We start from the raw sequence: 14815 nt of genomic DNA on the forward strand, positions 1-14815 counted from the left end.
ATTCCAAATGCCTAATCTGTCAGATGAAGTCTGTCAGTGGTTTTATATGATTTCTAAAATGGATATCTGAAACCATATTAATGTGAAGTGATTGTTAATAGCAGAATATATTATTCATATATAAGAAAATTTTAACCATTTGATTACATGATTTTTGTTGTTTGGTTTTTCAAAATATAAGATGCGAGATAAACATCAGGGTTTTGACATCAATGAGGCCATGATTTCCTCTCTCAGATTCAATGGACGATCACAATTTTTGAATTATCCATACCATATAATCTGAATCCTTTCCATTGCACTTAATCAACAATGGAACATGTGAGCTTAACATAAGTGGAACTTGCTACAAATTGATTCAGGGTCATTGGCTTTGGAGAATACATTCAATGGAACAATGTAAAAAAAGTGATTTTTTCCTCTTTCATTTAGCTTCTTTAACTGCTTAATGTAGCGATGACAAACCTCTTTAAATGTGAAGGAAATTTTAAAATTAAGTTACACTTCGATAAAAAATGAAAAAATAAATAAAAGTATAGATGTTGAAACAGTCTTGGTTATAAAAGTACTATGATAAATAAAAGGGTGGGTGGAGTTCTTCCATTTGGTTGTTAGGAAGTCATTGCAGCTGACGAGTGATGCATCAATATTTTTATAGTTGCATATTTTCATAGCTTGATAATAGTAAAACAAGCTCTGAAAAAGAAAAACATATTCTTTCAGCTATGGATTTTTTTTATGGCAGTTATGCAAGAAACAAAGGAAAATTATAATTGTTCATGGAACAAATGGGCTACAATGTAGAGTAACAAGAAACAAAACAATATTTTTCTCTCATAATTGCAATAATTTATACGTCCTTCGAGCCTCGTTAAGAATATGTTTCAATATTAATAGATAAATATCCATTTCAACGCCACCATCTGCTTGAAATATTTTACATCATTAAAAAATAATACATTATTTTTTGAATGTAACCACAATAAAAAAAAAAAAGAAAAAAAACACGTTCTCTGTACGACTCCTACGCCTTAGCATACTTTTCTAATTGATATTTATTTCCACGCGCTTTTATTTGTTTTATAAAGACTTGATTCCGGCAGATATATTGAGAGTACTATTCTATTCGCACATTAATCTTCTTTAGCAGGCGAGTTTTAACCTTCTGCCATGGCTTCCAACGAAAGTCAACGCTGTTCTTCATCACACACTAAAAATTTTGATGTGTTTGTTAGCTTCAGAGGCACAGATACTCGTAACAGTTTCACAAATCATCTTTTTGAAGCTCTTCAAAGAAAAGGAGTTGTTGCCTTCAGAGATGACCAAACCATCCAGAAAGGTGACTTCTTGGACTCTGAGCTCTTACACGCAATTGAAGGATCACAAGTTTTCATTGTTGTCTTCTCAAAGAACTATGCATCATCCACATGGTGCATGAAAGAGCTTACAAAGATCGTTGCTTGGGTTCAACAAACGGCTCGAACTTTGCTCCCTATTTTCTATGATGTCGATCCTTCTGAGGTACGAAAACAAAGTGGAGAGTTTGCAAAAGCTTTTGCCGAACACGAAGAAAGGTTCAAAGATGACTTGGAAATGGTAAAAGAATGGAGGGAAGCTCTCAAAACAAGTTGCGATCGTTGTGGGTGGGATCTGAAAAATAAGTAAGTACAAATAGCCATATTTTTATGCTATATATTCTATATTATTTTTGAAAGTCTTAATTAAACTCTCAGAGATGTTTGAACTTTGGCCGCTCAGGAAACAATATGAAGAAATTGAAAACGTTGTTGAAAAGGTAAACGACATATTGGGTCGTAATCAAATTTGGAGTTTTGGAGATGATTTAGTTGACATGCATTCTCGTGTTGAAGAATTGGAAGAACTGCTAGATCTGAGTGCAAATGATATTGTTCGCATTGTGGGAATTTGTGGGATGGGTGGGATAGGGAAGACAACAGTTGCAACTTCGTTGTTTAAAAAAATATCTCCTCAATATAATGCTCGTTGTTACATTGATGATTTAAGCAAAATTTATTGCAATTTTGGAGCAACAAGTGCACAAAAACAACTTCTTTCTCAAGCTCTAAATGAAATAAAAAATATGGAGATACATAATGTTTTCCATGGAACTATGTTGATAAGAACTAGACTACGTCATTTAAAGATGCTTGTGGTTCTTGATAATGTTGATGAAGTTGAACAATTAGAGAAATTGGGTTTGCGTCCTGAATATTTAGGTGCAGGGAGTAGACTCATCATAATTTCTAGAGATTGTCATATCTTACAAAATTATGGAGTAAATGAAGTTTACAATGTTGAAGTCTTGGATGAAACTCAAGCTCTTCAATTATTTTGCAAAAAAGCTTTCAAATCTCACGATATTCCGAAAGAATACAAGGAGTTGACATTAGAGGCACTGAAGTATGCCAATGGTCTTCCGTTAGCAATTAAAGTATTGGGGTCATTTTTACACGATCGAGATGTTTGTGAATGGAGAAGTGCATTGGCTAGAATGAATGAAAATCCAAGCAAAGATATCATGGATGTGTTGCGGATAAGTTTTGATAGTTTGGAGAATTTAGAGAAAGAAATATTTCTAGATATTGCTTGTTTCTTCTCCAATAGGAATGGCTATTCTTGGAAGCCAACAGTGAAGAGACTTCTAGAGTATCGACAATTTTATCCAGACATCGGTATGAAAGTTTTGATCGAGAAATCACTAATAAGTTGTCAAAATAAGGAGATTGAAATGCATGACTTGTTGAAAGAGTTGGGTAAGAATATTGTTCGAGAAAAAGCACCCAAAGAACCAAGTAAGTGGAGCAGACTATGGAGCTACAAGGATTTCCAAAAGGTCATGAAGTTAAATAAGGTAAACAAAGTTTTTTAATATGTATTCTTAGCTTGTCATTCTTCAGAAATTTTTAATCATTAAAAATGTAATGGTTTTTTCTTTATAAAATGCCTTAGGAAGCCAAAAATGTTGAAGCTATAGTTATTCAGCAGAATGAAAACGAGTTTGTACAAGAAAGGATAAGAGTGGACGCTCTATCAAAAATGGGTCACCTTGAGTTGCTAAGTCTGAACAATGTGAAATGTTTTGGAACTCTCGACTACATCTCTAATGAACTGAGATATTTGTATTGGGATCCCTTTCCTTGGATGTCTTTACCATCAACTTTCCATCTAGATCAACTTGTAGAACTGATCCTGCCTCGTAGCAATATCAAGCAATTATGGAAAGGAAAAAAGGTACTTATTTCTGGTGCTTAGAATTTTTTTTTTCTTAAAAAAAAAAAGAACTTCATCTCACATTTTCTGAGTTTTCTTTTACATGGTTACTTTTTTTTTCAATTTTTTTATCTTAATTTAAAGGTTAAATATAAAGATACTTCATCTCATTTTTTCAACTTATATTTGCAAAAAATAAGGGGAAGCTTAAATTCTTCTCATTTAGGGATATCTCTTTTAACCTTTTTTAGTGGAAAATTGAAATTTTCTTTACTTATGTTTCTCTTATAGTGTGTGCCCAATTTGACAAAACTGGATCTCAATCACTCCAAAAATCTTATTGAGGTGCCAGACTTAAGTGAGGTTCCACTTCTTATGGATCTTAATCTTGAAGGATGTATAAAACTAGTCCAAATCCATCCATCCATTGGTATTCTAAGGCAACTTCGTCACTTGGATTTGAGAAATTGTAAAAATCTTATTGAGGTGCCAAACTTAAGTGAGGTTGAACGTCTTACAGATCTTACTCTTGAAGGATGCATAGAAGTTGTCCATATTGATTCATCCATTGGTAATCTAAGACAACTTATATATTTGAATTTGAAAAATTGTAAAAATCTTGTCCTTAATCTGAATATCCTTTCTGGGATCACTTCTCTTAGGACATTAATTCTCTCCGGCTGTTCAAATTTACATAATAGTAAGATGTTAAGGGACTCAAAGGTCAAAAAACTTCTAATGTCGCCTTTCGATTTTTTGTACCGTCCAAAACCTCAAGATTCGTGTGGCTTGTCATGGTCTTTGTTGTCCTTTTCTGTCCCGTGTTTGGTGTATCTTGACATAAGCTTCTGCAGTCTACTTCAAATCCCAGATGAAATTGGGAACTTAAGTAGTTTAATAATATTAAATTTGGGAGGAAATAAATTTGTGACACTGCCAAACACCATCAAGAGACTTTCCAATCTTCACTGCCTGAACTTGGAACACTGCAAGCGGCTGGAATATTTGCCCGAGCTTCCAACAGTAAAAGAAAGATTTATTGACGAAGACATGAGTTTATACATTTTTGATTGCCCCAAGCTGAGAGATATGGAACACTGTTATAGTACGGTTTTTTCTTGGATGATGCAAAATCTTCAGGTGACGATTCCATCCTTTATTTCGTGTCTCACTTTTATGTATAACTAGATTTACTTTAATCAGGTTTACTTGGAACCTGGAATGGAAATTGTTATTCCTGGAAGTGAAATCCCAAAGTGGTTCAATAAACAAAATGCAAGTACATCAATAAGTATGGACCCATCTGATGTTATAGATGACCCAAATTGGATTGGAGTTGCCATTTGTGTTCTATTTGTCACACAACAAGATCCTATGAATTTGGATGAAAATCCTTGTCCTCTCTCTACCATTCAATACTGGGTCGATGATGACTGGCTGTCAACGATTCCAATATATTTCGAGAAAGATCTAGTGACAGTTGAGTTAGATCACTTGTGCATAGTGTTTCACTCTCGGAAACAATTCATTCATCGTCTAAATATATTCCCAAATACCATGCATGATCTTCATGAATTTGAATTTGAATGTTTTATTCATAATCCTAAAGGTTTACGTGTTGTGGTGAAGAATTGCGGGTATCGTTGGGTATTTGAGGAAGATCTTCAACAGTTGAACTCAAACATATTTTTCAGTGGAAATTCTTCATCTCCAAAGAGGAAACTCCTAACAAGTAATTAACCACGAAGAGCCTTCAACCTGGAAATTTCTTCTCAACCACACAATTCCATCAGGTAAAATTTAATACTTAAAATTTAATTTTTTTATTGATTTGAAAATGATGGTTTCTACCATGTATTAAAGTTCATGTATCCAGCAGTGATTAATTTTTTGTACTAAGTGACTAGTTAGTATTGTAATCTTAACAAAAGATAAAAGGTTAAAAAGTAAATTTCGGAGATAATGTATATTAACTTGATAATCTCATTTTAGAATTATAAGAGTTATTTTAAAATTTATACGAAGTATATGTGTGAGATCCTATATATTATAATAATTATAAAAATATATAAATAAAGTTAAATATTTTAAGTAAAAGATAAAACGATTTGTTACTTATAATCTTAAAAAAATTATTTTAAAATTTTTATAAGAAATAAGATCGAATGAAGTTAAGAATATTAAATAAATTTTATACAAGATAATCAAATGTTTTAATGATATGTGTAGTTAAGGTAATATTTTAATAATATTTATATAATATAATATAATATATTTTAATGGAATCTTTTAAAACATAATATATAAATATATAATAGATAATATTGACAATATATAATATAATATAATAAATATCACAAAAGCTTTATAAATAAATATAATATATATATATATATATATATATATATATATATATATATATAATATAATATAAACGTATATACTGTATTATATGTAAAGTATAAGGTATATACGTTTATACTTTAGGAGTAAGATAAAAGTGGGATTTTGTTACTAAAATCTTTATTAGTTTATCATAGTATATGTCTCGGTTTTTGTGTACCCGCTGCATATAAACACGCGGTGATATTTTTGTAATTAAAGGCATTTTTTATGTCTCGGTTAACCGAGACATAAAGCTTAAAAAATTTTACAAATTTGCATTGTCCACAAAATTTGAAAATTTTTAACTGCTTTTATGCCTCGGTTACCACAGAACCGAGGCCTAATGACTTTTCTGCTTCAGGTTTTTTTTACCCGATGTAGTTACTTGGCAGTATTTTAATTTTTTTTTAATTCACTGACAGAATATGCCTCAATTTATTTATAACCAAGGCAGAAGGGACCTTTTTGCTTCAGGCCTATTGCCAACCGAGGCATATAAGAAGACAATATGCCTTGGTTTCAAATCAACCGAGGCAGTATGGCTTCGTAGGGTTAAAATAAACACAAATCCTTTCGCAGTCGCACAAACCATCTGTGATATTCTTCTTCTCCGAGTATCCCCACATAGCACACAACATCCAAATCTTTTCTTCTTCTTCCATTGTGCCCTAGTCGTTCATTCCAACTTCACCATCGCTGCACCGTGAAAGAGGTGGTTCCGTGGCCGCCACTCATTTTTGAGCAACTCCACTGCGTCGCTGCTGCGTCGTTCGGCCTGCGTCGCTGCTGCGTCGTTCTGCCTGCACCGCTGCACTGTCACTTCACTGTCGAAGAGATTGTTCCGACGCTGCTGCTTCTTTGACGAGATTGTGTGTTGGTGGTTTCATTATGGCTCATAGAATCCTTCTATGCGGCAACGTTTTAGGCCGCCTCAGCCAACTCTTCAAGTGCGTCTCTTCAGTGATTCTCATTGTATCCTTTGTTGCTTCTAATCTAGGGTTTTTTTCTATCGTTACTCACTTGGAACATTGTTTTCATGTGATTGCTGCAGGTGAGCAAATTTGCAGGTCCATTCGACGCGCTTTTGTGCGTAGGCCAGTTTTTCCCGGACTCACTGGAGTCCGTTCATTCCCGCTCCGTTCAATCGTCGACAATATTTTTTTATTTATTTATGATACACAATTAGGCCTCGGTTGGAGGAAACCGAGGCAGTAACTACTTTTTCTGCCTCGGGTTAATAACCGAGGCATAAACGAGAGTTTTTTTACCTCGGTAGTATATGCCTCGGGTGCGAACCCGAAGCCAAAAGTGAAAAATAACTGATGTCGTTTCCCTTCCCTACACTAGTGCTTAAATTTGGTAGGAGAATGATTTATTAGATTAAGCATGACCTATAAGTACAGCGAACTAGGTGAGCATTGAAGCATTTGAATTTAGTATTCAAACTAAGAATTTTCAAGTGGCTTAGAAAATGAAACATAAGGTGTTCTTTGAAGGAGGGACATGAGTCAATTAAAGATTAAAAAAAGTTAGATTAAACTTTGGAGTATCTAGATGAGGGGGGCTAATTACTTTAGTTGTTTTAATTATTTCAACATGTTTTGACTTGTATAAACTTCTTTTGTATCCTATTTGTGAATATATAACAAGTTGTGGCGATGTATTAATGTTTTGTGAGAAACCTTGTATGGACATGGAATGTTTTCTATATCCTATTCTTAGTAAGAGGTGAAGTCTTGAGCTCTTGGTATGTTTTCTATATCCAATTAGTCTCTAGTGATGAATAGGGGGTTTAGTTTTGTGGGAGTGAATGACTAGTAAACTCTGTGTTGCGTGCTGGTACAACTAGTGAACTTCACCCATAAGTCTCTTCAGGAGATCAGTAGAGAGTGAACTTTGTCCATAGGACTTTGAGTTCTAGCTCTAGTGGTGAGTGATGACTGGTAAGCTATGTGCATGAGTTGCATATGGTAACATGTTTTTTGCTTAGTTCTCAAAGAGCAAATGGAAACAATGTGATAAGGTGCAATAATTGGGGAAGTAGTTTATCAAGTGATTTGTGTGAACTTGTTAGAGTGAGATCCTTGCACTGGAGACAACACATGTGTTTGTATCATGTGTTGTTTGAGTTTAAGATTTTTATTGAAAAGTATTTTAAAACTTATCACCCTTCAATTTTTGTGGTTGTGATTTCCTTATGCGAGGATCGTCATTTTATACAGCAACATATATAGGTGTTGAGGAAGATGCGCAAAAAAGATGAGAGTATTGGGGACAATTGCCGGAGCAATGTTTTTTAGTCGTTCTTTTTTTTTAAAGAAGTTTCTTTTCCATTGTTAGTTTCTTTTCCGTGGGAAGACCACACCAAACTCACGATAAGAGTGCACGAAACGTACATAAATTATACCTTTTATGAAAAAAATTTAAAGATATAGATGGGAGTTGTAACATCTCGACCGGATATTACGGATGTAAATACACAATAAAGCAAAATTAATTAAGCCGCAATTAATAAAACCTCATTTCCCAAAGACGCGGGAAATTGAAGACACTTTATTACTTCAATTAAAACCACAAACCATGTAATATCAATGTACATCAAGGGAGACTCGTTCCCTTCCTTCCACATGGCCACAACCATATAATATCAGTACACATCAAGGAGACTCGTACCAGCTCTTCCACATGGCCACAACCATGTTACCAGTGTTCTATATCTTCTATTGAGTATCTTAAGGTGCCTTGCTGCCACCCCTATCAGCCACAACCGATAGAGCACGTGTGGGAAACCATGTTACGGATCATACATCGTAATGCCAGGTGGAGTTCCCAAATACGAACATTGTTCGCAACGTCCCAGGAGTACCAAACTCATCAGTAATCATTGAGGAGGGCAATCCATCTGGACCAATCTGTACTCGTTGGCACACCATGAAGTTTGACAATCTCCCTTACATATAACTCTGATAGCTTATTCAAATACATCTTCTGATTAATTGGCAAGAAGTGAGCACACTTCGTCAATAGGTCTACAACAACCAAGATCGAGTCATGCCCTCTCACGGACCGCGGTAAGTAGGTAACAAAGTCCATGGAAATGCTGTCCCATTTCCACTGAGGAATGTCAAAAGGCTCCAACGTGCCACCCGGACTCTGGTGCTCAATCTTCGCCTTCTGGCATACCAAACAGGAAGCAACATAACTGGCAACATCCATCTTCATACCCGTCCACCAGAAGGTCGCTTTCAAGTCCTTATACATCTTAGTCATACTTCGATGTATGCTAAGACGACTCTTATGCCCTTCATCCAAGAGCATCTTCCTCAATACCCGACTCCTAGGTACACACACCCTCTCTCTAAAGTGCAGGATGCCATCCTTACCCATTTGGAAATCCTTCCTCTTCTCGGTGTCCAACTCACCAATTATCTGTTGCAGTTCTTGATCCTTACCCTGTTCCATCCGGACCTCGTCTAAGAACTCATTAGTGATCTGCAACATGTTGCACCGTATATGATCAGCACCTGTGTGTAGACTCAAGTTCATATCTCACAGTTTCTCTATCAGCTCCAACTCTTTCACCATCATAGCAGATATGTGAACTCTCTGCCTACTCAAGGCGTCAACAACTACATTGGCTTTACTTGGATGGTATAGAAGCTCAAAATCATAGTCTTTCAAATGCTTCATCCAACGCCTCTGTCTCATATTCAGCTCTTTTTGATCAAATAAGTACTTCAAACTTTTATGATCGCTGAACACTTGGAACTGTGAACCGTACAAGTAGTGCCTCCACGTCTTGAGAACAAATACTACTGCAACTAACTCCAAGTCATGTGTAGGGTAGTTCTTCTCGTGCATCTTCAGCTGACGAGATGCATAAGCAACAGGTCATTTCTCCTGCATCAACACACAACCCAATCCCTAGTATGAAGCATCACAGTACACCTCAAACGTCTTGGTTGTGTCAGGAATAGCTAGTATAGGTGCAGTGGTCAATCTTCTCTTCATGTCCAAGAGAAAGGTTGGTCCTTCCTAGAGAGTTGAGTCAATGGACTCACCATTTTGGAGAACCCTTCCACAAAGCGCCTGTAATAACCTATCAGGCCCAAGAAGCTTCTCGCCTTAGTTATTGTCTGTGGTCTCTCCCACTTCACCACTGTTTCAATCTTTGCTGGGTCCATTGCTATTCCTTGGGCTAAGATTACATGGCCCAAGAACTGTACCTCATCCAGCCAAAACTCGCACTTCGACAGCTTCCCATACAGTTTATGCTCTTTGAGAACCTCCAAAACCATCCGCAGATGCTCTGCGTGTTCTTCTCGACTCTCAGAATATATCAATATGTCCTCAATTAATACAATGATAAATTGATCCAGATACGACTAGAATATTCTATTCATGTAGTCCATGAATATAGCAGGAGCATTCATCACCCCAAACGGCATCACCATATACTCATAGTGCCCGTAGCGAGACCTGAATGTTGTCTTCTGCAATTTTAGTCCATGAATATTCTATTCATGTAGTCCATGAATATAGCAGGAGCATTCATCACCCCAAACGGCATCACCATATACTCATAGTGTCTTTTGACCAAGATCTGATGATAGCCGGACCTCAAATCAATTTTAGAGAACACCGCAGCTCCCCTCAACTGGTCCAAAAGGTCATCAATTCTCGACAGTGGGTACTTGTTCTTGATTGTTAACTTATTCAGCTGCCGGTAGTCAACACACAACCTGGAACTGCCATCCTTCTTTTTCACAAGCAGTACTGGTGCTCCCGATTGTGATGCACTTGGTCGGATACACTTCTTCTCAAGCAGATCCTCAATCTGCTTCTTCAACTCTACGAACTCAGCTGGCACCATCCGATACAGTGCCATAGATACTGGGCCAACTCCAGGGATTAGATCAATGGTGAAATCCACATCCCTGCTCGGTGGCAATTCTGGAATTTCATTAGGGAAGACATCTGCGTATTCATCTACCACTAGAATCATACTAATCTTCTCTACAGTACTCTTCTTCTCCGTTTGAGCTACTATCATAAAGCAAGTAGCTCCAGCTTCAATCTCCTTCCTTGCCTGGTTTGATGATATCAATGCCAATCCTTCTACATCTGGGAATACCACTCTGCGTTGCCCGTAATCGATCACCACGTGGTTACTGGCCAACCAATCCATACCCAAAATCACATCCAACCCTTCTAATGGTAAGCAGATGAGATTCACCTTGAATATGCGGCCTGTCACCTCCTTAGGGCATCCCACACAAATCGAGCAGCAACATTATTCGAGTCCCTGCTAATCTCGCCTAGGCGAGTCCAGTTCGCTTGGGCGAGAATTTCAGACTTTAGCATTGTGTCACGCACGCAAACACCAGTTCCACGTACCAAACCACATCTAATTCATGCCAAGCAATCCAGAATAATATACCACACATGTACACATAATTCAGACCCAAAATAATCCCCAAAAATCAAGTTTAACGCATAAGTCGCAATTACAATACCCTAACCCTCATTAATTCCATACAATTGCATACTGAATTTCACTCATACAACATCCCCAAAACAATCAATCAACCTTCTGGTCATATCTTACATGCATAGCACGAAATTCCATGGCTTATAATCATAAACCAAAAGAAATCAAACGCGAAAGCTCCCATAACCTGGAATTTCCTTGCTTAAAACTTGAATTTAGGGACCTTTCCTGGAACACCAATGCCTTCTCGGATGCTAGGGTTGTCTCTACCCTTTTATATTCAGGCCACACTAACCTTTTACCAAAAATAAAGTTAAATTTGAGTCCACCAAGGTTCGAACCCACAACCATGCCAAAGCCAAATCAATACTAAACCATCAGGCCAACTCATGTTTCTTGCTAACTCACACAATTCAAGTATTATATCATACGAAACATGCTCCAACATATTATTAAAACAATAATAATTAAATAACACACAATTTGGCACATATAGGACTTGAACCCAAGTTCTTTTCACACAATCAAAGTACTCTCAACCACTTGAGCTAGTACTTTTCCACGTCATACCCATCAGAATTTAATGTCATAAATACACTACCTACCCGCATTTATTATTTATTTATTTAATTAATTAAATTTTGCGGATTTTACAGGAGCAAAACATGAAACCACTTATATGACTTTTCTGTGTGTTGTTGATCGTTCCTTACAAATCTAGATTTTTTCGAAAAGTGCACTGGTTCGATTATAGTACAACAAGATTGTATGTAAAGGGATTTAACTTGATAAAATAGTAACCTATGATCTATTCAAGTTTATGAATAAAACAGTGATAAAAGTTGTGGCAAATTTAAAAACAGTTTGAATGAATGATAAAAGTAAGTGAATTTGATTAAGATGTTGAGATTGAACTTGTCTACTCTTCCTCTACTACACTACCTCTGACTCGTTACAAGTTATATTCTTCACTTTAGTGTTCCTAGAAGTTGTATGACCCAGGAAAAGTAATTGTTATTTCAAAGGTGGTATTTTGATGTGAGGGTATTTAAATTAATAAATAAATAATTTTATAAAAGTGAAGGATAGTACAATTGGTTAAAGCCTTAGCTATGAGGTGATGGTCATGGATTTGATTTCGGATGTATGCATTTGAAGTAATTATGTTTTAAATATTATTTTTATAATTATTTTGGAAGTATTTGGGTGACTTTGGTGTTACCTATATTTTATAATTATTTACAATTTATTTGGGATGTTTTACTGTTTGGATATTATTGTAATGTTTGTTGTGTGTGGGGTCGAAAGGAAAAATAGGATAATTTATATGGTTTTGAGTGTTGGTTTAGATCTTAGAACTGGTAAGTTTGAACCTTGGCTAGACCAAAAAGGCGTAAACGTGCAAAGTTTTTATAGGTAAACAGAAAACTTTGAGAAGAAGCAATCTTTGGAGCACTAGAAATTTTGTGCGGATTCTTTGTAGAAGATAGAACTAGAATAGTTTGGTGTTTAGAAAACTTTGAGTCATGGTTTTGTATGGTTTAGTGTGAGTATGGTCAATGGAAAAGTGCAAAATATTATGTTGTTCTGTTGAGAAGAAGAAAACTTGGGGTATGGGTTTTTGGTAGGAGATAGAAGTAGAATAGTTTGGTGTTTAAAAAAAATTAAGCCATGGTTTAGTATGGTTTAGTTTGAGTATGGTAAGTGGAAAAGTGCAAAATATTATGGTGCACAAAGAGAGAAGGGTATGAAATATTGTGGTAAGTTTACTAAGTGACATGATGATATTAGATGTAGTTCTGTTCTATGTTGGTTATTTTATTTAGTCTTTGTTGAATTGGTTGTGTTGTAATGGGGAATGATGTGCATGAAATGGATGGTTGAAAGGTAAGCAATAAAGTATTGTGAAGGTTTGTGGATGGCGAATGGTCAGTTGGTATTTCTTTGTGTTTGATTGCTTTTGAAGTAACCCAAAATATGTGTTTTACACTGATTTTCATATTTTGGAAGTGTTTTTGCGAGGCGGTAGGCCCTAAGCGATGTGTTTACGAGGCATTGGAGTTGATTTTCTAGCGCTGAGTGGTGCTTTTTATGAGATAAATGGTGCTAAGCGCTAGCGTTGAGCGTTAGGTTGTCCATTTTGTTTATTTTTCTTGGTTTAAGTGTAATAGAACGTTCTAAGGTGATGATACATGCATGGTACAGTTGTTGTGATATTCTCTGATGAGTATATGTCATGATATGATATATTCGCATGATGAATGGATGTATGTTTGTTCATGTGATGAGATGTTGTATGTATGTGTATACATATATGATGGGATAATATGAGTTCTTTGATAAACGTAAAGCCAAGATTGTTCTTGTACCCAAAAGGATTAAGTCGAGTAAAAGGGTTTCTTTCAACCATAAGGCTTTGGCATGAGCTTAGCAAGGGTGCTCTTACCCAAGGCTTTGTTGAGCGGGTATAGTTGTTGCTTGTAAGTCTATGGAAAGTAGGGGAAAAACCTTTTCTAGGAGGCGTTACTACACAAGAAAGGTAGAGCAGTTAGTTGTTAGAGAATGTCATGTTGTTTAATATTACTTGGTAGTAATATATGGATGATTGCATGTTGTGGTTTTGGAAAGATGTGATGGTTTGTTATCTTGGTTGAGTTTATGGAGATATTGTGATCATGCACGGTGAGTTATATGTTGGTGATATACTATGGTATATTATTTTATCTACTTCACTCACCCTTGTTTTTATGTGTTTTTTGTGTTTGTGTTTGATGCAGATGCTAGTGGAGATGCATAGTTGTGAGGAGCTCTTTTGAAAGCCTCTGGAAGTTTTATTATGAAGCATTTGGAAACATTATCTTTTGAATAAGATGTAATAGTTTGGCTAGTTTTGAGTTTTAAACTTGGAAGAAAATTGTATTAAGTTTCGTTTTGTTGACTTAAATCAATTTGGTTTATTTTAATGATGTTTTATTCGGACCAAAATTTTGACAAGTGGTTTTTATAAATAAAATGGTTGTGAAGTTTTCTATTTAATAGCATGGCATCAGAGGTTGTGTTTTGAAGTTTTGGAATTTTATATATTACACGTGGTATGTCAAAATTGGTGTTACATTTGTGATATCAGAGTTAGGTTTTACTATTTTAAGGTTTTTTCGTTTTCAAAATTTTGTTGGGGTTTTGGGAAGTGAGCTCGATGTGCTTCTATTGTGTGATTTTCTGGCTTATGATGTGTTGATGAGTCTATTGTAATGTCTTATAATGTTCTGAATGTTTTGGTTGCAATGTTGCATTATTTTAATTGGATGTGTGTGGTCCAAATGGCACGTCGTGGACCTAGTACGTCAAACCCAATCCTTCCTGCTAATGAGATTGCATAGGCCATCCAACAAATGGTCAATGCGATTCAGCAACAAACTCCTGACAATGCACCTCGAAATCAAATAAGCTTGAACAACTTCATGAGGCACAATCCTGCTATGTTCAACGGAAAGGCTACACCCTATGAAGTAGATGCTTGGATTTAGGAAAATGAGAAGATCTTTAGGGTCATTACTTGCCTTGAAGAGTAGAGGCTGACTTATGCATCCTTTCTACTTGTGGGTGATGTTGAGTAATGGTGGGGTGCGTAGTATGCAGCAATAGATGGAAGTTTGTGGTGAGGAGGTCAACTAGGTCAATTTTAGAACAAGGTTTCTAGAGAAATTA

The 14815-nt window shown here is 35.9% G+C and overlaps 1 protein-coding gene across 5 annotated transcripts; it reads left to right on the plus strand.

The window, feature by feature from the left end:
• Window positions 1-1113: 1113 nt before the first annotated feature.
• LOC114169871 (TMV resistance protein N-like) lies at window positions 1114-14070 on the plus strand. 5 transcript variants are annotated; one of them, XR_003601021.1, is made up of 7 exons: window positions 1114-1661; window positions 1759-2872; window positions 2971-3252; window positions 3523-4371; window positions 4435-4710; window positions 4861-5024; window positions 13885-14070. XR_003601021.1 is itself a non-coding variant. In XM_028055230.1 (6 exons), the coding sequence occupies exons 1-6, from the start codon at window positions 1171-1173 to the stop codon at window positions 4856-4858; spliced, it is 3030 nt and encodes a 1009-aa protein (XP_027911031.1). In that variant the 5' UTR covers window positions 1114-1170; the 3' UTR covers window positions 4859-4989. The 5 variants fall into 5 exon arrangements, 2 of the variants coding, with proteins under 2 accessions (XP_027911031.1, XP_027911032.1); XR_003601020.1 differs by having other exon boundaries at window positions 4435-5024; XR_003601022.1 differs by lacking the exon at window positions 4435-4710.
• The last annotated feature ends 745 nt before the right edge of the window (window positions 14071-14815 follow it).

Source organism: Vigna unguiculata, chromosome 11 (genome assembly GCF_004118075.2).
Source record: "Vigna unguiculata cultivar IT97K-499-35 chromosome 11, ASM411807v1, whole genome shotgun sequence".
Lineage (NCBI taxonomy): Eukaryota > Viridiplantae > Streptophyta > Magnoliopsida > Fabales > Fabaceae > Vigna > Vigna unguiculata.